Raw genomic sequence first — 27,972 nt, 5'->3', positions numbered from 1 at the left:
CCACAATAATCCCAGAGGCCAGAACCAGATGAACATGTATTGGGAAATACTTAACAAAATAAATAAAAATATAATAAAGCCTAGATAATATTAATATGTTGTTTTTTAATTCAGGATGTGGCCCATAGGTTTCCTTATGTATGGGTTCAGTGGCACCCAATTTGACTTATGTTTGATGCCATTGATGAAAACACACACACACACACACACACACACACACACACACACTCAGAGTCTTCAATGAAAAGGAAGGCACATAAGAAGATGGTGAAAATTGTTAGAAAATATGTCTTACAATCAAGAAATTAAAGAGACTAAAGAAATATATCACTCAGATGCCTTGACTTATAGTCAGATGACAATATTTCATTGGAATGTATTTTAAAATTATCTTGCAGAGGTACAACTAGGTGACTCGGTGGATAAAGAGCCAGGTGGTCCTGAGTTTAAATCTGGCCTCAGACACTTCCTAGCTGTGTGACCTCCAGCAAGTCACTTAACCCGCATTGCCTAGACCTTACTGATCTTCTATCTTGGAACCAAAACACAGTATTGATTCTAAGATAGAAGATAAAGATTTTTTTTAAGTGGTTGAGTGAATGAAACTGGAAAAAGTAAACAAAAAACATGAGAAGGAATAGAACGTGTGTTTTTACAGTGATTTATTGTCACAATAAGAGCTGAAGCATTTCATTTACATTCTTCTAACCCTATGAGTGATATCCTTTTTGAAGGAGTAGAAATGAAATTTAAGAATATGAATTCAGAAAATGTGTTTGAGGTGGCAAAATACACACAAAAGAAATCTTTGCTAAAAATCACACAACTTTAAAGGACCCCAGGAATTGACTTGAGATATACCCAAAGGATAAGATTTCAGAATTCAAAGGGAAAATATCATATATGGTATTATTAAAAAATGCATCTAAGAAGATATGAACAACTAGCTTGTCTACTTTCCCATAGAGAAAATATGAGATTTGCAAATGATTCTTCATAGCAGACCACATCATTATAGTCACAAAATTGATTGTAAGGTATAGAGAATATAAAAGTCTTCATTGTTGATTACAAATATCAAGAAATTGTCTCTAATGCATAGTTAAATGTCACGCAAGTTTCCTTGATAAATGTAAGCACAAAGCAAACCTCAGTCCTCTGATTATTAATATCAAGCAAGGTCTAAAATTTAGATACGTGATTGCCAAACATGTTTGCCAGAATCACAGACAATATGTGACACAAACATACATACATACATATATATGTATGTATATATAGTATAGCCCTATAGAGAATTGATGTTAATAACAAAAGATTCCCAGACAATGCAAGATCTTTTATCATAAAAGAAAACTCAATTATTTTCAACATATTTAGTTTATGAAGGCAGAAAGGTTTGTAAATACTTATTAAAGATATGTCACAAAATGTTTTTATTATCCCTCACAGTGGACAATAAATACATTTTTGATTTATTGATTAACTAGACCAGTGATGGGTAAACTATAGCCTGCAGGCCAGATGGGGCCCCCTGAAATGTTCTATCTGACTGCAAGACATTATTCCTAATCTGATGAATTCAATAAGTAGGACACAATACAATGAAATTTCGAAAGAGTTGCCTTAGAAACAGACTGACAGATGAGCATTTCCTTTCCTTTGGCCCCCTCTTTAAAAGTTTGCCCATCACTGAACTAGACTATTCAACATACCAGAATATTTCTTTTCCAAATCATTTGATTAACTGAAGTTTCGCTTTGATGATAGCCTAACTTTTGAATACTAAGACATAGAAATGTTAACATATAGTATTTATAGAATAATAGTTATCACAGTATGAGGGGCCAGGGTTCTATTCCCCATCCCCAGCTAAATGAATCAAAGAAGGCCTACATACCTCAACTGAGTCAATGAATCCATGAACAAGTTAAAATAGATATTAAGAAATTTTACTACAGGACCACAAATCAGCTTCCAAGGATTATGGTGCTTTGACCAGAAGACACAATGGAAAAAATATGATTGGCTAAGAGACTCAGATACAACAATGGACCAATATTTTAAAATGGTAGTCCAGAGATGTACTCAGTTCTACAGCTGGTCAGTTCAGAGGTAGAGAATTCCAATTTGGGAACTTGGGAGCTTCAGAATTGGAGCAAAGGCCCTGAGAAAGAATTACCTTTGGGATAGATAAAACAGTTAATCTTTCTTATTCCCTTCCCACCAATGACCCTGCCATTGAAGACACTGGACCAATATCAGAAAGTGCATGCAGCTACAATTAAAGAAACTAAATCAACAGGAGAAAACACATTTATCCAAGAGAAGATCACACAGAAGTCATATAGGTGCAGAAATGTATTAACCTTAAAAGGGAGACAACTTTAAGGAATATGATTGGATGAGAATGTCAAATCTAAAGTGAAGACAAAGGCCAGAAAATACCAGGAGTTATGTTACCTGTTTGCCAAGCTTGACTCTTATATAAAGGCTTCACAACCATTATTTCCTAAATTTAATTCCACTCTGCACATCTGCATGTATTTTGGAGAGAATATATCCCAAGCTTTTGAAGGCACCGATTTTGTCCCAACTGTTTCTTTTATAGTATCTTTGTAATACCTTTGCAAAAGCTAATTAAGCCTGGTTAAAGATAATCACAAGAGGTCCAGTCTCCCGTGGTCATCTTCAGGGCCCTGATGGAGTAATGGAAGCTACCTCAAATTGAGAGTGGGAGTTTGGGTTAGATAGATGGTTTCACAGAAAGTGCTACCAAAATATGGACAGGTAGTTTAGAAGTGTAAAAATAGCACTGAACTGGGAATCAGTAGACCTCAGTTCTAATCCTAGCCTTGCTATTAAGTAGTTCTATGAGCTTGGGCAAGTCATTTTATTTCTGTGGGTCTCAGTTTCTCTGTCTGTAAAAAGGCTTGGACTAGGCTAGATGATCACTAAGATCTCTTCCTGCTTAAACTAGTCTGTTATTCTGAACTGAACTTGAGCCTATTAGAGACAACACTATCACTGACTTCATGGAAGAAATCTCTCAATAAAGCCAAAAGTAGTTCATCTGGGGCAAGGCAAAGGAGCTAGTTTCTCCTGCCTCCCCTCATCTTCAGTTCTGGGTTATTCATATTTGTTCCTTCCTCAACAGTCATCATCTCATTCTGTCGTTATCGTCCTTCCTCTTGTGACTTACGGATGTTGGGCCTTTTTTTTTTTTAAGTGTGTAGCTAATTCCTTGGAGCTTTGGTTAAAGATATTCAGAATAGTCATGTGGCTTCTCTATCTCCTTAACAGTGTTTGCCAGAATTCTGCGGGCTCCTGAATCCCACAATGTCACCTTTGGCTCCATAGTGACCCTGCGCTGTACTGCAACAGGCATTCCAGTTCCAACTATCACATGGCTTGAAAATGGAAATGCTGTGAGTGCCATTTCTATGTCTCCATGGCTAGAGAAGTTCTCCTACTGTCTTTTAGGATGCACCTGCGTGTTTGTAGCAATAATACAATGCTCAATGGTTATTCAAAGGCTAACACTCATTCAATCCTTGGTTCTTTTTCTTTACTAGGGCTTGAAAATTTTAAATCACGGTTTGGCATAATGTGGTAGGGAATTGGTAGTATTATAATAATAAAAAGTAGAAATAATAAAAACTACCCTTTATATAATGTTTCAGAGATCCACCACTGCTAAAGGAAAGAAAGCAGGTATTTTCAAGAAGCTTGAAAAAAATCTCTCTTTTTTTAAAAATTCTGACCTTCCTTCTTAGAATCAATACAATGTATTGGTTCTAAGGAAGAAGAGTGGTAAAGTTAGGCAATGGGAGTCAAGTGACTTGCCCAGGGTCACACAGCTAGGAAGTATTTGAGACCACATTTGAACCCAGGATATCCCATCTGCATGCCTGGCTTTCTATTCATTGAGCCACTTAGCTGCCTTCAGAAGCTTTAAAATCTAATTGACCCATCACTACATTCACCATCATTCTCCTAGCTCCATTTATTTTGTACATTTGATATGCTATTATGTCGCTCTTTCTCTATCCCATATTTGATCCGTGCAAAACCCTTGGTCTGGACTATATATCTTACTAGTACTCCCTTCTTATTTTTTCCCCTTAAGGTCACAGAAATACTCATTACCTCAAGGGAGGCCAGATAGGGAGACAAAGCAAGAAGCTGGAATAGACGCTTTTTCTTGTAGATTCCAAAATCCACTTCTCTACATCTATAAGGAAACTATAACCCACCTTGAAAGGTTTGGTCAAGTAGACAGTGTAATACATATGGAGAAAGAGAAGAAAGAAGTCAAAAGGTCCCAAACATGCTGAAAAGTATAAAATACAATAAAAATGTCACTCATTAGTATGAATTACAAATGCCCATTTTTATCCACGAACAAGGGATCTCACTTGTGTTTGAAGTTAAAAAAAAAAAAGGTATAAATGTCAGTTCAGTGAATCAGTTCATCCTTTAGGGATAGGAATGCCTGGAGAAGAAGCAGAGCATAGATAGGGTGCTGAACTCGGACTCAGGGAGTCCTTTGGTCACATTCAGTAGCTATTTAACCCTGGGCAGGTCATTTATCTTATCGAATCCTCAGTTTCCTTTCAAATGGGGAAATAGAAAATGAGGTGGTCAGGTTTGATGGTCACTAAGAGCTCTTACAACTCTAAATCTATGATAGTACAGTGATGGAACTAATGGCTTCTTGATATTCCTTCTAATTCTATAACTATGAGACGGTAACTGTTGGGGAAACTATTAGTTCTAAAATATATAGAGAGGAAAAAAAGCAGGTGTTCGAAGTGGTAAGTGGTTAGAATGAAGGAACATGGAGTGGGGTGGGGTGTAGGGTAATGGAGGGGAAAGAGAATGAGTACAATTTCATGAAAAACTGAACAATTAGAAGAGGGATTTTATGGTATTCAAATGGAGAATCATGAGCTGTAGTAGTAACTTGTCGCCACAAGATGTCATTATTACAGGCAGTACTTAAATGTTCACATTTCTAGATAGAAACAATATTACAGGCTGTTGGAATGGGTCTTTATGAATACTTAATAATGGTGTTGAATTGAATGGGGCCTCAATACTGATCTTTTCACCTTTGCTTTAAGATAAATTGCAAATAAAACATTTCATTCTTGAAATCTGTAGATTTCCCATGGAAATTTATTCCAGCATCTCAAAGTTTCTTCAGTTATAGTTTTCTCAAATATCCTAGCTAAATCCTTGGAATTTTCTCTATTTCTTCTCATTTTGTATTCAGTGGGTCATCTAAGAGTCATAGAATCTTAAAGGCAGAAGAGGCTTTAGAGAGTTAATCTAACCCCACCCTTTAAAATGGGGAAATAGGCCAAGAGAATAATTTCATCACTGATTTTGATCAGATGACATGTTCATCAAATTTGCAAAAGATGAAAAGCTGGGAGGGATACCTGGCACATTGGATGACAATAAGGATTTTAAAGGATCCTTGGAAGAATGGAGTATTGGGCTGAATCCAGTAAAAATTATATTCAGTAGAGATAAATGTAAAGTCTTATACTTGGGTACAAAAAATTAATTTCACAAGTATAACAAGACAGAAGAGGCATAGATAGAAAGCAATTGATCGTCTTTAAAATTCCATTGCATTAAGTTTGATCTGAATAAACCATATAATGTGGCAGCCAAAAAAAAAAAAACTAATGCAATTCAGGGCTGCATTAGGAGGAGTCATCATTTCTATCATACTCCTACCTCCTCAGGAACACTGAGTTCAGCTATTAGTGCCATGGGTTAAATAGCATATGGATAAGCTAGAAAGAGTGCAGAGAAGGGTAACCCTATTGGCGAAGGGTCTTGAGGCCAGGAAATAAGAGAACCTTTTAAAGAAACTAAGCATATTTACCTGTAGAAGAGAAAATGCAGGGGGGAACATGATAGCTATCTTCAAGAAAGTAAAAGACCATTCGGTGGAAAATGGAATCGATTTTTTTTTTTTCTGTATGGTCCTAGAGAGAAGAACTGGGACAAATGAGGGAAGCTGTAAAAAAGCCAATTAGGCTGATGTCAGGAAAACTTGCTAATAATTTTAGCTATCCAAGAGTTGAATGGGCTGTCTAGAGTAGTAGTGGTGGGTTTCCCCTTGGAAATCTACAAACATATATTAAGAAACCACTTGTTTTATATATGTGTATATATACACATATGTATGTATATATATATATATAATAATGAGGTTTCCTTTCATAATTGGATTGGACTAGAGAGCAAATGAAGTCTCTTCCTCCTCTCATATTATGTGATTCTATGAATAAGGGTTATTTACAAACACCCACACCTTAGACTTGCCCTAGATATTATTGTGAAGTAAAAAACATTTATTTTTGGAACCCCTATCTACTAAGATTTTGAGAGTCCATAGAATAATTGATTTTAAGCTGGGAAAGGGCTTCATCTAGCTTATATCCATTTTAAAAATTTTACAGATAAGTCAAGTGATTTTCTTACTTTCATAAAGGTAGCAACCAGTAGAACAGGGATTAGAATCCAAGTCATCTTTCTTCAAAGCTAGAACTCTTCCCGCCCTCCAGAGCATACATTCATCTATGATGGTCTACATACTCTTGTCCTCTGGGGACCCTGGTACATGCTCCAGGCCTTTTAAAACTTTACCTCCATATCAAAACTCACCTGTGTCCTTTTCTCTCAGTGTCCTACTCTTCATTTATCACATTTCAAAGTGTCAGTTAAAATGAAAATGAATTCATGTTCATGTGTTTATGGGTGAATGTGTCCTGATCCCTTCTCTATTCTTTCTAAGAGTAGGCTGTCTGCAATCCATTTCCCCACTTCCTTTCCTCTCATTCTTTTTTTAACTCTCTGCCTGACTTCTATCATTTAATTAAAAGTGCTTCTGTCAAAGGGGTAGATTATTTCTTAGTTGCCAAATCCAATGACCTTTTTCTTAGTCCTTGTTCTTGACTTCTCTGGAGCCTTTGGCACTGTCAATCACCCTCTTCTCCTTGATACTCTTTTCTTTCGAGGTGTTTGTGACATTATTCTCTCCTTATTCTCCTCCTTCCGGTTTAACTATTCCTTCTCTGCCTTCTTCACTGGATCCTCATCCAGGTCGCTCCCGTTAACTATTGTTATGGCACAGGGTCTATCTTAGCCCCCTTTTCTTTTCCCTAGATACTATTTTGCTTGGTGATCTCATCAGCTCCAGTGGATTTAGCTATTATCTCTATGCAGATGACTCTCCAATCTACTTGTCCATCTTAAGCTCTTTCCCAACCTCCAGTTTCACATCTCCAACTGCCTAGGAGACATTTTGAACCAGATGTATTATAAACATCTTAAATTCATTAAATCCAAAACTGAACTCATGATATTTCCCTTGTCCTCTTCCTAAATTCCTTATTATTATCAAAGTTACAACCATCGTTGTAATTATCTGGGTTCAAAATGTACGTGTCATATTTGCCTCCTCTCTCTTACCACGTTTCCCCGTATCCAATCAATTGTCAAGTCTTGCCATTTCTACCTTCAAAACTCATCTCCTCTGGACACTATTGTTTGAAATTTGTCTCACCCATTAGACTGTGAGCTCCTTGAGAGCAAGGATTATCTTTTGCCTTTCTTTGTACCTCCAATACAGCATAGTACCTGGTGCATAGTAGTAGACCTTTAATCAATGTTTATTGATGAATTAGTGGAGTTAGAGTCCTATTCCAAGGAGTAGTGTCCACTTCTGCAAGTTAAAATGGCAGAGTAAGGTACACTCTGAGCTTGCCCAAACCCACTTCCAAACAGCCATTAAAAAAAAAAAAAAAAAAAAAAAAAGCTTCAAAACAAATTCTGGAGTGAAGGACCATCAGAGAAGTAACTGTATTTATGAAAATTTCAGACACTGTAGCAAGGAAAAGAATGTGTTTGAGGCCTTATGGTATTGTTCAAATCAGCTACAATGTGAGTATTAATTATCTGCGTGGGATGTACTTTTACCTTCACATTCATGAAAATTTGCTCCCTCAATAAGCTAAGCAATTAATCATTCAACAAACATTTATTAAATATTTTCTGGATGTGCTAGAAATACAAAAATTTTAAATATATTTGCCTTTAAGGAGCATACATTCTATTTAGGACACAACATGTACACATATAGATACAAATGAAATTAATATATGTAATATATTTGCATTAGTAAATATATGATATAAAATATATTTGCAATATAAATATATTTTCTATAGATAATACATAAATGTATTCTGTAAAATACATCTTTTATGTTTTAATATATGTGTTTGTATTTAATAATCTGAATTTCAAATACATTCTATAATATATAGAGTATATAAAATATATTTCAAATATATTCTATAAGTATATATTTATATAAAATATATAAAATATATTCAAATATATCCTATAAATATACATATATTTTATCTGTATTATATAAAATATATTTTAAGTATATTCTATAATATATACATAGAGATTATGTAAAATATATTTCAAATATAGTCTATAAGTACATATATTTATATAAGTTAAATAAATGTATTCAAATATATTCTATAAATATACATATATTTTATCTGCATTATATAAAATATATTTCAAGTATATTCTATAATATCTAGAGAGAGTATGTAAAATATATTTCAAATATATTCTATAATATATACATATATAAATTATATAAAATATATTCAAATATATTCTAGAAATATACATATATTTTATGTGTATCATATAAAATATATTTCAAGTATATTCTATAATATATACATATATTTTATAGAGAGATATAGTATGTAAAAATATTACATAAGATATAGCATCTACCTGTATGTGTATATCTTGTAGCCTGGATAGAATGTATGCTTCTTAAAGGCAAGTATAGTTTTAATTTTCCTAAACAAGAGAACATTATATACGGGCAACAGAAATATTATTTGAAGAATGATTTGTGTATTTATTTCTACCTTCAGAGAAAGGATGAGAAATAGAACAAAGCAACCCCTCGTTTTACATATTCATATGTATCTTTTCATCAAATGATGCCTTCTCTAATGAAGGGAGGGAGGGTGATACCTGGGAACTTGAATGTAACAAACAAATAAGTTAATTACCTTAAAGTAAATAAACACAAAGCAATTTGGGAAGGCAGGAATATTGCTGTTGAGGAATCTAGGAAGGCTGAGGAGGGAATACATTCCTGGTAGTGGGGAAAGACAATACCAAATAGTGGAGGTAGGAAATACGGAATCCTGTGTGAGAAACAACTTTTATTCCTATGATGTTTTTCTTCCAGGACTTTTGACCTACCTTCTTCTTCATTTTGGTTAGTTTCTCTGAATGCTTTTTAAGCTTTTCTTATTTCACAAAAGTCACAACTTCCCACAAATCAATTCAATGCTCTAGGAAAGAGCCAACAAATGCTGAAAAATCAGGGTGGGAGAAGGATTGCCTCCAGGCTCCTGCATGTTGCAATTCTGTTTACTCATCCCAGAGTGGCTCTTTCTTCAACACTTAGTGTCCAGATCTCAACCTAGCCAAGGCAGCTGGGACAGAAGAGGGAAGGGAGTGGAAGGATTGTGAAGGAGGCTGCCCAACAGGGTGTGCCCCTCAGAAGGCTTTCCAGGAAGGACAATCTCCACTCTGGCTTTTGTGCACCCATGCTTTCCACAATAATGAAGAGTTTCATAAAGGAAATAAAGGAAGCTAAACTCATAGGGTCCCAGGAGGAGACAGAATGGTGGAGCAAAAAGGGAGAGGTAGGATGGAGTAAAGCCCACAGGTTCACAAAATGTGCCAATGCTGGACTTTTATTTAAGAGATGTTTTTTCCAGCCAGGACAGGAAATCAGATTCTGGAACTGCCCTGTCTAATGGAGGACTTCTGGTCACATCGTTTCAATAATAGCTCCACTTTGGTTATTCATTTCTCACATATGACTTTGGAAGATCCCCCCTTTTTTCTCCTACACTTTGACAACCCACTGCCTTTTCAATTGATGTTTATAAATCTCCTCTACCCACTTCTTAGGTGAACTCTCTTCCCTGTGCACTATGGCAAGGCATTAAATGAACCAATTCTAATCTCAAAGCAAATAACTCCTATACTAGTAAGTAATGAATTCCAGTAGGAGTGAAGCCCAAGGGTCTGATTCTGTTGATGTTATTTTCTTCAAATTTTCAAGGTCATTTTCAATTCTAATCCTCTTTGCCAAAGGGTTATATAAAGTCTTTCATAGGAAGGAAGGAAGGAATAGTTGCAGTCACAAACTATTTTACTATTCTGTATGGGACTGAACTGGGGTATATGTCAGAAGACTTGAGTTCTATGGATCATGTAACCATAGAAAAGTTTTCTTAACTAATCAATAAAAAAATTGGGGTTCTGTTTTTGATGGAACCCCTTAAGTAGCTGAGTTGCGTTTTCCTCTTTTAATCAGTAAGAATTTACTGCTACTATGTGCCAGGCACTCTTGTAGGCAGTGGAAATATGAATACATAAGTGAGGTAGTCCCTATCCTAAAGGAGTTTATTACCTATGTCAGGAATAAAGTATGTAGGAAAAACAGAAGAGAATAATGGAAAGATGACTGGCTTAAGAGTCAAGGGACCAAAGCTCAGAGTATAAAGAGTCAGGTCTGGAGATGGGAAGCCCTGGGTTCAAATCTGGCCTCACCCACTTCCTAGCTTTTTGACCCTAGGAAAGTCATATCCCAATTACCAACCCCTTACTGTTCTTCTGCTTTCAAACTAATACTTAGTAGCCATTCTAAGACAGAATATAAGGGTTTTAAAAATAAAGTCAAAGGACCACAGGTCAGATTCTTCCATTGACTACCTATATATCCTAGGGAAGGGATGGCAAACCTTTTAGAGACCCAGTGACGAAACTGCAATCCTCATGCCATATGTGAGCCCCCTACCTTACCCCAGATAAGGGAGGGAGGAAGTGTTCCCATTGAGCTGTTGGGCAGAGAAATGTCCACAGGCACAGGTAGAGAAGGAGAAGGGAGCAGCCCCCTCCAGTACATGTGCCGTAGGTTTGCCAACACAGTCATGTAATTAAGATTTGCTCCCCAGGGATTCTCTTTCTCAATATCCCATTTGTGTATCTATGTTATGTACTAATGTAGGGAAGATATAAATTTTGTGTAGCTCCTCTCTCTCACTTTTTTTTCCCCCAGGACCATAGTTTGTGGAGATTGGGTGAGTGCCAGGCAGAAGAATTTTACTCATGTGTTATTTACTCAGGCTTTTTCTTTTGTTCTTTTATTTCTTCTGCTTCAAGTTATTATTAATAAATCTTATAAAATATAACACTCAGAGTTATTAGATATTAATTTTAATCTTACACAGTCCTAGGACAAGCAATTAACCAACTTCTCTAGGCTTCAGTTTCCTCATCTGTAAAACAGGGAGGTAGGAACAAACTTTATTGTTGTTTAGCCATTTTTCAGTCATGTCCAACTCTTCATATTTTCTTGACAAAGATATTGGACAAATTTGTCATTTGCTTCTCCAATTAATTTTACAGATGAGGAAGCTGAGGCAAACAAGGTTAAATGACTTGCCCAGAATCAAATAGATTGTAAATATCCAAGGCCATATTTAAAGTCAGGAAGATGGGCCTTCCTCACTCCATGTCAAGCACTCTGTCCCCCATGCCACCTAACTGCCCATAGGAAATCGTACTTAATCCTAGAGGTAGGGAGCCACTGAAGCTTCTTAAGCAGATCAAAGGTATGTTTAGACCTGAATTTTAGGAAAATAAGTTTAACAACTATGTAAAGAATAAATTAAGGAAGAGAGACTGAATGCAGAGAAACCACTTGGAAAGCTTTTCAGGCTCTCTGTGACTTTCTATAGCTATCGACCAAGGAAGTTATATACTAGCAATCCCAAGCTGTCAAGAAGTCAGACCTCAGGTTTCTTATAGCTCAGTTTTTGTCCCTTTTTTTCCTCCAAGTAACCATGCAATCAAAGAAACAACTTAATAGAGTAATCTACTTAACATATTACATATTAATAGATAGCATTAATAATACCATATATGTTACCTATTTACATATGGTATTAAATTATAAATATATCAATATATTCTGTATTGATATAGTCTTATTATCCCTTTATCCCTATTTAACTGTTAGGAAAACTACAGCAAGGAGAGGTTAAATGACTTGCCTAGGGTCAAATAGCTAGTAAGTATGTGAGGCTAGAATTGAACTCAGGTCTTCCCGTATGAATACAGTAATAGTAAAAAATGACAAGTAATAAAAAAATTTAAAGAATGCAATTTTAGTTCAAGACTACTGGATTAGATTATCCCTTTGGATTTTCTACTCTTAAATTTGTATAATTATTTGTTAGAATAGAGATGTTATATTTCATCAGGATTTGGGCTTCTTTGGGCTGCTAATTAAAGCCCAAACCTATTAAGCCAAGGTACAGCTAAGAAAAGAGACAGAGCAGCCTCTGGACTCCAAATGCTAAAATAGGAATTAGGCAGACAAACAGTAAATCTCCTCCAGGAAAGAAGTAGAGAGTACATCCAAAGTCCTTCTGGTCAGAGACAGTCAGTTACTCTTACAGCCAAGTTTTACAGTGGGTAAAGCTACCCAGGACCAAAAGAAAATGAAGTTGTGTGAGCCAACATTGCCTCAAAGTACAAAAAACTCAACTTATTGCAAATATCTACCGGTAAGGAAGTAGCCCCAGTTGTAGCATACTCGGTTTCCTACTTGTAGCATTTCCCCATTTCACTGAGAAGCACATAGTGGAGTTCCCAGATCTGATCCTGCCTGGTGGGAATAGTGAAGGAGAGGGTCAAAGACCTGAGGCAAGGAAAAACCAAGGAATCATCCCAGGCCCCAGCTGAAGCTGGCCACCAGTAGCTTTATCTCCTGAAGTCTCAAAGGCATAGAGGCTCCAAAAGACATAAACACCCCTTTTCTCGCCTATGTTGATCATGCTGTGAAACCAATCCATAAAGTAAGCCTTTGGACATCTGTGGCCAACACACACAAACCTATATAGGTGCCACAGACTACAGGAATACCAGATGGCAGATCCCGATGGAGTTTAACAAATCCTGTGCCTCCTTTCTGTTGAGTTTTCTTTCATCTTTCTTGAGCATTTGTGTTTATGGAGGATTTCTGAGTGAAAGATATTCTTATTCTCACAATACAGAGGAAAATGGATTATAATATTCTCATAAATTTAAAGCTCTAAGGGATTTCAGTAGCTATCAAGTCCATCCACTTTATTTTGGATGAGGAAACTGAGACCATAAAAGTTAAGTCAATTGCATGTTAGCAAAGAGCGGGTTTTGAACTTGAACTCGGGTCTTTTTCCACCAAACCCAAAGCTCTTCCCATTGTCCCCCCATGCTTCTTATGACCAACCTAGTTTAAGACTTAGTCATAGGTTCATATTGATAGAAAACCAAAGGAAAAACCATTTCTCTCTTGAGCAGCACAAATTATTATAATTTCTATCTCTAAAATATTTGAGTAGTTTTGGTTTTATATGACTATTCCCTTTTAGCAAAGACCAATATGGAAGCATGTTTTGCACAATAATACAATATGCAATGATAATACAATACGATAATGTATAACCCAGATCAAATTGCTGAGGGAGGCCCCAGTAGCTTAGGAGCCTATCAGGAAAGAAGGAAGGGAGACTTTTGAATCTTATAAGTTTGAAAAATGTATGTTGAAAATTGTTATGTGTAAGTGGGAAAATAAAATTTTAAATATAACATTTGAGCCATTCCAATGAAAGTTCAGAGGAGAAATCATCCCTCAGCAACTAGCAATCTGCCTGCCATTCCCAGTATTCTAATATTCCCATATGTAAGTTAGGCTACATGATGTGTTGTATTTGGATTCATGACGAGTTTTAATCCACTCTGTTTCCCTACTGCTTCTATGACTCCGATGACAGGATTGCATCTCTATGACCCCAGATCCCATGACCAATGACTACCCAAACACAAAATCCAATGATCTTTTCCCCATTCTGCATCTTCCTTTAACTCTTTGCTGCATTTGACCCTGCTGACCACCCTTACCCTTTTCTGTTCACACTGTCTGTCCCCAGAGGAGGAGTAGACAAGAAAATGTTCTGGATTTGGAGTCTAGAGAGAACTGGATGTAAAGTGATCTTCCAGCATGTACAAGTTTTGTGACCTATCTGTACCTCAGTTTCCTTATCCATAAAATGGGCACGATAACTATAGTACCTATACCTCAAAGGGTTGTTATAAGGATCAGATGAGATGAACTATGTGTAGAGAGCACCACTCACATTTATAAACCTAAAACTAGTTGTGCTGCCTTGAGAAAATAACTTTCCCTCTTGCAATTAATCAGTAAACATTTATTAAGTGCTAAATAAATGGTGATTATTACTATATAATTAGAAGAAAGGAAATAAATTTTGATTAAGCACCTACTATGTGTCATGGACTGTGGTAAGTCCTTTACAAATTTATCTCATTTGATCCTCACAACAACTCTGGGAGGTAGTTGTTATTATGCTATTATTATCTTCATTTCATAATTAGGGAAACTGAGGTAGAAAGGGGGTAGGTAACTTGCTCAAGATAACACAGTTTGTAAGTGTCTGAGGTTGGATTTGAACTCTGGTCTTCTCAACTCCAGGCCCAGAACTCTATCCAATGTGTCACTTAGAAACTTATAAGTATGAGAGAAAGCCTATCACAACAGAAAAAGAGCTAAAATTCTCAGATCAAGTTCTTCCGTACTAGCTCTATGAACCTGGTCAAGTCCTTGAATTTCTCAATGTCTCAGAAAACTTCCTAAGACTATAAATTGCATAAAAGTTAATTTAATTAGAAAAGGAAATTTCCTTGTCTAGGATTTCCCTGCATCAATGTAATCACCAGTCCAAGTTTTCTTCCCATTCTCTCCTTATTCTTCTCCTACCTCTGACCCTTATTCCTCTGTCTCCTGGATTCCTTTCGCCTACCTAGGGCTCTAACCTGTCACTGGACACAAGATGGTCTTTCTTGCCAAATGGATCTGTTTTTAAAAAAATCCATTTAATCGTGCTGTTCCTGTGCAGCCAATTGGTGTGTTCTTCTTCAGAAGGTGGGAACTATACATGTTCATTTTCAGTCACTTTAATTCTTACATATTTTAGGTCAGACACTGTAAAAGGGCAGCAAAAAAAAATGGAGCTGTCTATAAAAGTTCTGTGGGAAGCTTAGAAAAAGATGATTTCTTTTCAACACAAAGTGAATCTCAAATTATACCCTGAATGGAACCTATAATGACAGATGCACCAAATATTGGAGGTCCACCAGAACACCGGCCAACAACTGAGCTCTTTTAAAAACTCAAATTGTGGGGCAGTTAGTTAGAGTGCCAGGCCTGAAGTCAGGAGAATCTGGTTTCAAATCTGGCCCCAGATACTTCCTAGCTGTGTAACCCTGCACAAGTCACTTAACCCCAAATGCCACTCTTCTGCTTTAGAACTGATGCTTAGTATTGATTCTAAAACAGAAGGTAAGGGTTTTAAAAACATGCAAATTAGAATTTTCCGTCTTTTCTACATTGTTTTACCCCTCTTTCCTTCCTATCTAATCTCCATATCCTGAGTGTTTGGCTTCCTGGAAATGCTTCTGTAACAATCTATTAACTACATCATAACAACATTAACTCCATCATTCATTTGATGATAGATTGACGGAATAAAAAGAGACTTCTGAAAGAAGGTGGTATTAGAGCTGAAAGCCTTGAAGGATATTCCAAGAGGCAGAGTTGAAAAAGTAGAGCACTTCAGGCATGAGGGAAGCAAAGACTTAGAAGTGAGAGATGGTACATTATTCATGGGAGTCATTTTGCCTGGAGCAGAGAACTATCATAGATTTAAGTGGAGAAAGAACTGTTCTAGCTCTGTCTCTGCAACTCCTACTCTTAAAGAACTATACTTAATGAGATTAAATGACTTGCTTTGTGTAACAGAACCACTCTATATCAAAGGCAGAACTTGAACCTGGCCTTTCTGACTTCACAAGAAGGTTTCTTTCAACGTATATTCTGAGATTCATTTTGTGTAGAAGAAAAAATCATCTTTTTCTAAGCTTTCCACAACACTGTTATAGATAGCTCTGTCTTAGAGGTAGCTAGATGGTGCAGTGGATAGAGCACTGGGTCTGTAGTTAGGAAGAACAGAGTTCACTTCCAGCCTTGGACATTTACTATCTGTGTGACCCTTGGCAAGTCCTTTAACCTCCGCTTGTTTTAGTTTCTACAGCTCTACCAAGAGGATAATAATAGCACTTATCTCCCAGGGTTGTTGTGAGGATCAAATGAGATAATATTTGTAAGGTGATTTACAATGTTTGGCACATAGTATACACTGCATAAATTTTTGTGCCCTTTCCATAGCAACTTAGAAGAGAAAAGAGTCTCAAAATTAGAAAGGAATTTAGAGAACCCTCTAATTCTACTGATGAAGAAATAGTAGCTAGAAAGGTTAAGTGATTTGCCTGAAGTCACATAGCTAGTGTCAATCAACCTTATAAATTGGGTTTCTGGACTCAATCTAGTAAAAGAGTTTAATTCTTTTTGACATTCAGTGAAATTCAGGAGATACTTAAATAACTGCTGAGAGCAAAGCCCTCTGATTAGTGATAGGGGGGACATAAAGTTAGACTGAGACATCAATGTCACCCTTCTCCAGAAACTGGATAGATAGAAGAAACATGGGAAATTTTCTCCTGTAGAAACTTTGATGTCATTATCACCAATCTAGGTCTAAAATAGCCCTAAGTTCATTACCCAAAAAGAATAATGAATTGAGACATTTTTCAGTTGCCCTTGAAACAAAAGTTTAACTTCCTCTAAAGGGCAGCTAACTCCTCTTTATTGAACAAAAATTCCCTCATCTCTTCTCCCTTTTCCCTCTGTCACTTATTACTAGACATTAATGGTGGAAACAGCAGTTGAGAAGAACACAAAGATTGAGATCTCAGCATTTAAAACAAGAAACAGAGTTTCCTTTGGTAGAACATCTCAAAAAAAAATAATTTTACATCCCCCTCTTTGAAATTTATTAAAAAACCCAAGTGGGAAGAAAATCTTGTGCATGTGTGTGGGGTGGAGGGAGAGTTTTGCCAAGCAACAAATCAAGTCAAGCAAAACTCAGCAAATAGACTAGAGAAGGCCAACAATTACAACTAGTGCATCTCATGCTATTTCCTGTTGTACAAGTGCCCCCACACAAATACCTTATCTATTCCTTTCAATAACATTAGCTGGCCTAATGGATTTTTTTGGGAGGGGGGTGGCAGGGGAGCCAAGTTTTGTGATATCTCAGTTCATTCCAGAGACATTCCCAGATGAAGTTGCTGTAGCTACCCATCACCTAATGAATAGCTGCTCCCACCCAGCTATAGCAAGGAAGTTGCTTTTTTTTTTAATTGATCTTTTTATTCTGACATTTCCTCACCAATCACAAAGTGAGGCCCCTGCAAATGGTTGATGTAGCTGATCATCCAGTTATTCTAGGTCTGTGTTGGTGAACCTATGGCACCTGTGCCAGAGGGGGCCTCTCTCTTCCCCCTCTCCACTGATCTTAGGACATTTCTCCCATCACCCTCCCCTCTACCCAACAGCCCAATGGGAATGCTTCCTCCCACCCCTGTCTAGAGTAAAGAAGGGGGCTCACACGTGGCATGAGGGTCGCAGTTTGGGCACTTGGGCTCTAAAAGGTTCACCATCCCTTTTCTAGTCTAACCTCCATAGATCAGCCTATGAAATGGGCCTGGTTGCTTTAAGAAGAAACAAAGGTTTTGCCTAAACTACCCAGACATAATAATATCCTCAATTCACTACTTTACTTTGCCTGGGGAGATCTAGCCTAAACACATCCCTTTGAAGGTTCCTTCCTGAAATGACAGAAGACCAATATGGAGAGGAGAGGAAAGGGTTTTTGTTTTTTTTTGTGTGTTTTTTTTAGGTCATTTAAAATGTTAAGCAGTTGGTCAGGATGAACAGTGGAGAAAGAAAAACAAACTCTAACCATAACTAACAGCCTTCAGTGCATGAGTCACTCACAGAATAGACCCAGAACCATTTGAAACATAAGGAAAAGCATTTAAGAGAACTCTCCCTAGCAGGCTATGGGCTTCTGTAACCTCTTGCACTTGGGTGAGGGGCTTAACTATTTCAGCACCTGGATGGGGTCCAGGAGATTACAGGTCTGAGCAAGGAGGAAATTGCTTCTTGTTCCTCTAAGGCCTGGTTTCAGGACTCTTGGGGAAAGGCACAAGGGAAGGATTGAGTTAATTGTGAGCTGAGTGAGCTTAGGAAAAGATCAGGGGATTCCTATCTATTCTTTGCAAAAGGGTAAGTGCCCATTTCAAGAATTCCAGGAGTATTAAGTCTGAGTGTGTTATTCATGTGACATTATTAGGCATTTGTTTCTAATTTAAAGGCTAGCATAAAAGATTTTTATCTGGATGGATTGTGTGGAGATTTTCCTTTTTCTATAAATAGCACCCCTAAAGAATCTATCAGCTATAGTCATGGAGGAGAGGGGAAGCTATATCTGTAGACTAGAAGACAGGTCCAAGTCCTGGCCAGAATGCTTATTATATGTGATATTAAGCATGTTATTTAATCTTCTCTGCCTTAGTTTTCCCACCTAAAAAATGGAAATAATGTGGAATAATGAATGCTATGTATCTGTCAAAGTTGTTGGGAAAAATTTTTCTTGTCTTCTTTTTTAAAACCCTTACCTTTTGTCTTAGAGTGGATTCAGAGTATTGGTTCCAAGGCAGGAGAGAAGTAAAGGCTAAACAACTGGGGTTAAGTGACTTACACCTAGGAAGTGTCTGAAATCAGGTTTGAATTCAGGACCTCCTCTCTAGGCCTGGCTCTTAAACCACTGAGCCACTTGGCTGCCCCTGTGAAGAATTTTCATAAGATTATAGATGTAGAGTTGAAAAGAAGCTGAGGAGAATCTAGTCCCCTCTCCCCCCATTTACCCAGAGAACATCTGAGATTGTTTTTAGCACACATGAAATTCTTCCTGAAGGTTAAATATGCCTATGAGCACACAGGTAGTCAGGGTTAGACAGCATTTTGTAAACTGCCAAGTTTTCTTGGTGACTGATTAAAGACTGTAGCTATAGAAAGGAGCTGTTATAACTCTTTTCACAGCTCATATCATGGAGTAAAAATGGGAGTCCTGATAAATATAATCACCTAAATTCAACCCAATCCCCATCTTTATGACTCTGTTAAAGAAGTCGTTTTTTTTTTGTTTTTTTTTTTTTTGCTCAGCACAGCCAATACCACACAATGACTGGGGAAAATGTCCTAATATTCAACCTGGCATCCGAAATCTCCCCAGATAACAGTAAACTCACACCCTTCCTTAGAGCAAAAGCTGAGTTTTGTGATTCACACTAAGAGCAGTGTGAAGAATTGGAGACTAAAAAAATAAAAATTCCAAAGATAATTAAAGCCTCCCAGATGAAATCCTGTTACTTACTTAAATACAGACAGGACTTGCTGGTGGCCCACAGGGTGATTTTGGCCAACGGGGGAGGAAAGTAGATCAGATTTTTAGCCTTGGACCTCAGTGTCATTGATCGGAATTTTTCTCATGTTGACCAATGTTTTCAGCTTTGCTGGCTTATCCTCAGGCCAACCTTCCAAATCTTCCCCAAAAACCAAGAAAAAAGGAAGAAAGACTTTTTTTCCCAAAGGTTTGGAGGAAATGGGGAAGAGAAGGGCAAAGAACAAAAGAGAGAGGAAAGAGGAGTAGGAAAGATAAATGTAGAGATAGAGATTAAAATAAGAAGTAAAGGAAAAACTAGCAATATCTAAAAAAGTTTGATGACTACAAAGACTGGAATTTAAAAATAATAGGTGGTGGCAGCTAGGTTTCTCAGTGGTTAGAGAGCCAGACCTGGAGTCAGAAAGTCCTGGGGTCAAATCTGGCCTCAGACACTTCCTAGCTGTGTGACCCTGGGCAAGTCACTTCACCCAATTTGCCCAGTTCTTCCCTTTCCGTTTTAGTTATTACTAAGAAAATAAAGATTAAAACAAAAACAAAAACAAGGAAGTTGGGAGGGTCATTGAAGCATTTGTTTATAGGCATAGAATAAATCTGAAGGAAATTCTAGACACAGATAAGCAGAACAGCTTTGAAACTAACGTGCTGAATTTATTATATATATTTTTTAAAAACAAATTGCATCTAATAGAGATTCACAGCTTTATATGCAGTCTTCTCTTTCTTTTTTTTTTAAACCCTTACCTTCTATCTTAGAATCAATACTGTATATTGGTGCTAAGGACTAGGAAGTATCTGAGATCATATTTGAATCCAGGACTTTCTGTCTCTGGGTCAGGCTCTCAATCCACTGAGCCCCTCACCCCCACCCCCGGCAGCCCCCCCAGTTTTCTCTTTCTATCCTTTGTATTAGCAACTGCTCATCTTTGTGGATGTTTGTCAAATTCAACATAAAAAATGAAACTTTTTTAAAATTTTTAATATTTAAAAACAAGACAAGAATCTTGTTTGGTCAGTGATGTTGGCATCATTCTCCCTATTTTTACAGATGAAGAAAATGTGTTAGTTTAAATCACTCGCCCAGAGACTCAGGGCCTAGAATCAGATCTTCTAGGTCCAAAGGCCAGCTCAGCTGAGTGGTGCAGTATATTTTTAATTTATTGACCTACTTCTTTTTTCTCCCCTGTCTGCTTTCCTTGCCAGGTGTCTGCCGGGTCCATTCTAGAAAGTGTGAAAGACCGAGTGATTGATTCCCAGCTACAGCTGCTGATCACCAAGCCCGGCCTGTTCACTTGCATCGCCACCAACAAGCACGGGGAGAAATTCAGCACCGTGAAGGCTGCAGCCACCATCAGCATATCAGGTATGCCTGGCAGTTCAAGCTTGCACATTCCCATTTTACATTCATCCAGTGGTGTGAAAGGAGGGAAAAGATGGCTCTCCTTGCTGATCTCTTGTCCGGGGATGAGCTCCCTTTCTCTCCTCCCCCATCCTCTTTCTTCCTCTTCAGTTACTTCCACCTGTCACTGGGGGGCTAATGTGTGGCCCCATGGAAGGAACAGCCCCAGAGGAATCTGTGTCAGGCCTTCTACAAAAAAGGACACTGCTTTGATGGCATTCATTCCACTTCAGAGTCATGTGAAGATGCCTTACCTTATTCTATGTTATAGAAACAGTCCAAGGATCCAGAGGAAAGAAGAAATTGGCAGGTGTTCATTGTAGGGTTGTCTTGGTAGGCATTCGGAGACCTTTAGCTTATGGGCAGCTGCACCATGGGCCATAGGATCCAGAGATCATTGAATCCAGAGGTTCTTAACCTTTTTGTGGGTCTTGGACCCCTCCTGCAGTCTCCCCTTTTCAGAACAAGGTTTATAAATGCATAAAATAAAATGCATACGGCAGGGGGGGAACAGCTAGTTAGCACAGAGTGCCAGACCTGGAGTCAGGAAGACCTGGGTTCAAATTTGAACACAGTTCTTAGCTGTGTGACTCTGGGCAAGTCACTTAACCCTGTTTGCCTCAGTTTCCTCATCTGTAAAATCATCAAATGTCAAAGAATGGCTGGAAAAGGAAATGGCAAACCACTCCAGTATTTTTGCCAAGAAAACCCTAGATGGGATCATAACAAGTCAGACATGACTGAAACAACTGAATAACAATAAAAAAAAACATTTTTAGAACCCCAAGCCTCTAAAATGAGAAGTATGATCAAGTATGAGAAGTACGATGAAGGAAGTTGCTCTGGAAAACAAAGGGGAACATTAATTTTTGAGAATGGTTACTCCAGTGCAGCTTTCCATTCTCAGGGAAGTATTGAGTGCTTTTTAATTCAAGCCATTTAGATCTCCCTGAGGGGCAACTTCTCACTCCATAGTCAAGCAGCAGAGAAACAGTCTAAAAACCAAGCCTTCCTTTCTTAGTCTGGCACAAATGAGATCAAATTGACAAAATACTTTACAAAATTTTAAAAATACTGTCTCATCAACCGATGTAATAATACCATGTAATTTGTCATACTTCCTTCTGGAAAAGGCAGTGACTTAGTGTGTACCCCTGGGTAAATTTGCAGATTCTTTATCTCATACTATCTAATGAACAAAATGATGGGTGCATCAGAGGGATGGGCTTTTGTTGGAAAAGGGTCCCTATGCCTAATATCATTTTTCCAGAGTAATAATGTATGGTGGATATCAAGGCAATGTTGAAAAGGCCTAATGAAGATTTTATAAAACCTTCTGTCTAGATTTTTGGGTTTGCTTTTCTTATTCACTCTAGTAGAAAAATGAGATGAGGAAAGCTAAAAGCATGAGATACTTGAGGAGACATTTCTGACTGGGTTTTTATTCTTTTAAAAAAATTTTTGAGTGTTTGGATGCCAATAACAATAATCAAAATAAAACAACTCACTTCTCACCAGGCATTTTCTTCCTGGTTTCCCAAATCCCGGTGTATTGCCTGAGGGAAATCAGAGCCACATGTTCCTAACACATTCCCATTTGCTGTAACTCATCAAAAGGTTCTTTCATAAGACTGGCTTGGAGTGTGAGAACCTGGAGGAGCAGCCTCTTGAATCCCTTTGAACCAGGAAGCTGCTTTCCTCACCCTTACCCCCTCTTCCCTAAACCCCAGCTCCCAAAGGCTCAAGTTGCATCCTAAATTTGGAACCAGGTCAACGTGAAGGGGATATTTGACAAAAAATAAAATGTTCTCCTTGTCCTCAGGGGAACCACTGGGCAGTCTTATGGAAATACGATGGGTCTCTGGGGGGAGACAGCCTAACTTGGGAGAAAGGGTACTGGACCATGGATCAAGAGACCTGGGTTCTAATCTACTTCTGTTACATAGTAACTATGGGTCTTTGGACAAGTCTATGTGCCTCTCTTTATCTGAAAAATGAGGGCTTTGTTTAGATTAAGAGTTTCAACATGGATCCATAGATAAAGTATCCATGAACTTGAATGGAAAAAAAAACACCATTACATCTTTATTTTCACTAAATTCTAACTGAAAATAAACATTTCCTTCAATTATTTAAAGACATTTTTTTCTGAGAAGGGATCTACAACACAAGAGAAGTTAGTCCCTGGTTTAATGCTATTTGGTGACCCAGCCAAGCTAAAATGTTGTGATTTTTATGAAGACATTCCACGGTCTCTATGCTGGGGATAGTCCTGGAATAAGGGCTATCAGAATAAATAGACTCAGTGACAGGGGAAAAGAATACTTTCCTATTATTCATTCATTCCCAGAGAGAATCATAGACCCTGCCCAAAATCACTCAGTACTTTTTTTTCTTCCTGATCTGACCTCTGCAACACAAGGCAGTTTCTATGGTTATAACCAACCTCAAATAAATACACAAAGCAGCATGATGGTACAATGGAAAAGTGCTTGGCCTTGAGTCAGGAAGACCTGAGTTCAAAAGCCACCTCAGGCACTTACTAGCTATGTGACCCTGAGAAGTCATTTAATCTCTCTCTGCTTTAGTTTCTTTAACTACGAGCTACAGAAAAACAGCACCTACTTTCCAGGGTTGTTGAGAGGATCAAATGAGACAGTAATTGAAAACTGCTTAAGAGTCACTTAATAAAGATGCTTGCATATTGTCTTCCTTCCATCCCTTCCTATCCTACTCTCCTCTCACCTCACACACACACACGCACATTAACCTGCCAGTCCTATACTGTTCACTTGGATAGACTCCATGGGTTTGAATCTCATATGAATAAATTTAAACCTCAAATGCCTTCAAGGTGTGTATTTTCTCCTTTATAAAAGGTTTCTTAATCTGAGGTCTATGAGCTTAAAAAAAAAATTTAGAACTGTATTTCAACTTACTTGGTTTCCTTTTAAACCACATGTATTTTATTTTATGCATTTAAACCCATCATAATGAGATAAGGTCCACTGGCTTTACCAGATTGCCAAAGAAATCAATTGCATACAAGAGATTAAGAACCACAAAAGCTATCACCAATCTTATTTTGAGCATTCCCCCAAAAGAATCTAATTTAAATGGGCAACAGAAAATTGTGCTAGATTTGGATAGAAAAGGGCATGACTTTTCTTAGCTCTTCCATTTACTATGTATGTGACTTTGGGTAAGTCACTTATAATTTCTGGGCCTAGAGAAGGAGCTTGCTCTCATTAGCTCATGCATCCCACCCACGCCCTACCACGTGCTTCTCCACTGCCACTTCTGTCCCAGGGCAGCCGTTATACATCTTCTTTCTGTCTAAAGGCCAGATCCCACCCTACACCTACCCTGACCAGGATGACTGAGCAGAAGGCCCCGGAACCCCTTCCATAGATCAATCCCAATCCTCTACCTCATCAACCTGCAGGCCAGAAGTTAATCGAGACTGCTATTGAATTGGCAATTAGAAGGCACAGTGGAGAGATGGCCAGGCCTGAAGTCAGGAAGACTCATCTTTTTGAGTTCAAATCTGGATCCTGAAACTTCTTAGCTGTGTGACCCTGGGCAAGTCACTCCACCTTGTTTGTCTCAGTTTCCTCCTCTGTAAAATGAACTGGAGAAGGAAATGGCAAACCATTCCAGTGTCTTTGCCAGGAAAACCTCAAATGGGGTCACAGAAAGTTGGAAATGAATGAAACAACTTAAACAAAAACAAATCTATTGAAAGAGCAGTGATTTCTAAAGGCATATGTATATAAAGAACTTGTTTCTTACCAAGAGAAATACTTTGGACTTCAGAACTCTCCATGAAATAATGAATGATTACTTATACAAAGAATATTATGAATTGAACTGCCTTGGTTTCTCTTAGATGTAATTAGCACATTGATTTGAAAGAAAATGGTTTTTGTAGGAAAGGCAATTGTGGATTTAGGAAATAAGGCAAAGGAGACAGCCAGGTGGCCCAGTGGATAAAAATCCAGGCCTGGAGATGGGAAATCTTGGGTTCAAATCTGGTCTCAGATACTTTCTAGTTGTGTGATCCTCAGCAAGTCACTTAGCCTCAACTGCCTATCTTTTACTGCTCTTCTACCTTGGAAAGACAGAAGGTAAGAGTTTTTTTTTAAAGAAATAAATAGGCCAAACGTAAAATTTGTCAAATTTATATTGCAGGCAGGAATTGTCTCTCTCCATCCCATGCTTTCCCCCCATCAAATCAATAGGACCTCTGTATTTGGACTTTTTGTTTGCTGAACAACTGCAAATGTGAGGTGCCTTCCACTTTAGTTGGGCTTGGGACTGAATTTTCAGAGAAGGCAACTTATTTATTTAATTTTTTGTAAAGAGTTCTCTGAAAGCGAACCCGTTTTTATATTTATAAGGCCATGGGAGATTTTCATAGTTTGTGAATCTGTTGATTTTACATTTATTTCTTCAGTGTTTAAGGCTACTTGTTTAATGCACAAATTATTGCATTACTTAAAGATGTCACTGGTGTTATGTGGGATCTGGAGCTGAGGTTACCAATTGTGGGTGTTGATTCCTAAGTGGGACACCTAGATAAGATAGTGAACCCAAAAGGATCACTTACTGCAGTAGATGTTACTAGAATATATCGAATCTGCTTATCCCAGACTCCAGAAGCTAACAGTATCTCTGGGCTACCAGCCAAGCAAGGAATCTGCTGATAGATTTATTCAGCTAACTCTGCCCAACTGAAGCCATGTGCCTTGGATAATGCTTATGACTGACTGCGGATTGATCACTGATGTTGAAGGATATAATAAGCCTCTTCCCTTAAATTGTCACAGGATATAATCCACTAGAGCCCACTAGATCTTTGATGAAACTCAAACAAGTTGTAAGTTTAAAAATGATTTAATATCTAATAGACTTAGGGAGGAGGAGCAGGGTAATGGCAGGGAAAGTGGGAATAGGAAATCATTAACTATATTTAAATGATTATATCATTTATGTATCTTCACTCAAATATTGCTGATCAAGGTTTGGTTGTTAACAGCCTGGTTGGGCTGGACAGGCCCAACCTATGGTCAAGGTTATCCTGCTGAATGATATGTTTGTTGATCTTCTTGGTCAGTATAATTCAGGAACAGGGATTGATGAATCAGAGTTAGAGCTGGTTGCTGGATGACGATTGAATAAAGCACACCTAGGCCTACCCCAAAACCACCCTTCACCCAACCAAATATCTCATCCCTGAGATCCAGATGGCTTCAAATCCCTATATACCCGAACCTAGCTGCCCTGGCTCCTGCCAGGCTCCTGCCAAGCTCGGTCCATTCCACATTCTAAGCAGGTAACTGTCCATCATCTTGATTCCAACATGGCTGTCAAATATTTTCTTACACTGATAAAACAAAAATCTCTGGACCTCAGTTTCCCATCTGTAAAAAGAGGTAGATTGGACCTCACAGTTCTCTTCAATATCCAAATCTATGAATCACCTAAGCTCCAAAAGGGAAATAGCTAGCTGCTGATTATATTTCAAATCTGAAATATTGAGAAAGATGTTAATTGCCAATTTTAAAAGTTAGGTATCAAAAGCAAACTTTGCTCCTTTTTAAAAATCATCAAATAGTTTTCCTCTAGTGAAGTAATAGAGCAAAACATATTTTACTGACTTTTCCAGATAAGCTCAAAGAAATTCCAAATGGTAGTTTTGTTGATTTGCTTATTTTTAAACAACAGAACTTGTTTAAAACCCCAAGATTCTGTAATGAGTAAAGGAAAATATAGCAAAGGAAATTGCTCTGAAAATCCTAGGGGAACATTAATTTGTGAGAGTGGTGACTTCTGAATAGCTTTCCATTCTGAGGAATTAATTAGCATCTTTAAATTGAAGCTATTTGCACATTTCTGAAAGGCAGTTGTTCATCACTCCATGGTAAAGCAAAAAGGAAATGGAATGAGACCCATAGAAAAGTAGAGAACAGAAACTAACCCATAGCTTTTAGATATAGAGAATGCCCTTGTCCTGCATCCAACTATTTTCTATAATTTAAAAAAAATCTTAGTTTTTAGTTTTTTTCTATATATTTCTTTCTACTTTTTAGAAACACCTAAAATTCCTCTACAGGATTGGTGACAAGGAAATGAAGAAGTGTCAGCAGCAGCAGCAGGATGGTATCATGAATAGAAATCTGGCCTCAAAGTCAGGAAGATCACCTCTGACCCATACTGTTTGTGTGACCCTAGTCAAGTCACCTAACCTGTCATTATGCCAAGCAATGTTTTAGGACTCTAAGGTCCAGAGTAGGTACTAATCTGCATCGACAAAGGAAATTCCTAACCAGGAATTGTCTTTTGTTTATTCAGTGGTTTCAGTAACATCCAATTTTTCATGACCCTAATTGGGATTTTCTTGGCAAAGATACTTGAGTAGTTTTGCCATTTCTTTCCCCAGTGTATTTTACAGATGAGGACATTAAGGCAAACAAGGTGAAATGATTTGCTCAAAGTCACACAGCTGGTAATTGTCTGAGGCAGAGATTTGAACTCAGAAAGATGAGTCTTGTTGACTTCAGGTACAGCACTCTATCTACGATGACACCTAGCTCTCTGTGTTCTCTATGAGAATGAAATAATAAATCTGGTGAGAGAGAAGTTAGAGAGGTGTAGAGGGTGAGAGAGGACAAAAGCTAACAAATAAATTAGCAAATAAAATTAGTAAAAAATTAGTAGATAAAATTAGTAAAAAAAAAAAGCAAGAGAGACAGACAGATATATGCATATATACATATGTATAGACAAGGGAAGTAAGAGACATGCCTATGGGAAGGAAGTTGGTAGCAACAGATTTAGCACATCTTCAATTCAGTTGATTCAACTCCATAAATGTCTATTATATTCTAGGCTTTGGTGATACAAATAGGAAAGGAAGAAAGGCAGGAAGGAAGGAAGGAAGGAAGGAAGGAAGGAAGGAAGGAAGGAAGGAAGGCTGTCTCTTATACACAT

General features: G+C 37.7%; 1 protein-coding gene across 1 annotated transcript in view; it reads left to right on the top strand.

The window, feature by feature from the left end:
- MUSK (muscle associated receptor tyrosine kinase) overlaps positions 1–27,972 on the top strand; it is a 176,516-nt gene that overhangs the window by 105,299 nt on the left and 43,245 nt on the right. The window contains exons 8-9 of the mRNA XM_044657347.1: positions 3,304–3,428; positions 20,784–20,943. Coding sequence (XP_044513282.1) covers positions 3,304–3,428; positions 20,784–20,943 — 285 coding nt within the window. The remainder of the gene's footprint in view (positions 1–3,303; positions 3,429–20,783; positions 20,944–27,972) is intronic.

This window comes from Gracilinanus agilis, chromosome 1 (genome assembly GCF_016433145.1).
Source record: "Gracilinanus agilis isolate LMUSP501 chromosome 1, AgileGrace, whole genome shotgun sequence".
Classification (NCBI taxonomy): Eukaryota; Metazoa; Chordata; class Mammalia; order Didelphimorphia; family Didelphidae; genus Gracilinanus; species Gracilinanus agilis.
This window is presented reverse-complemented; position numbering and strand designations above follow the sequence as displayed.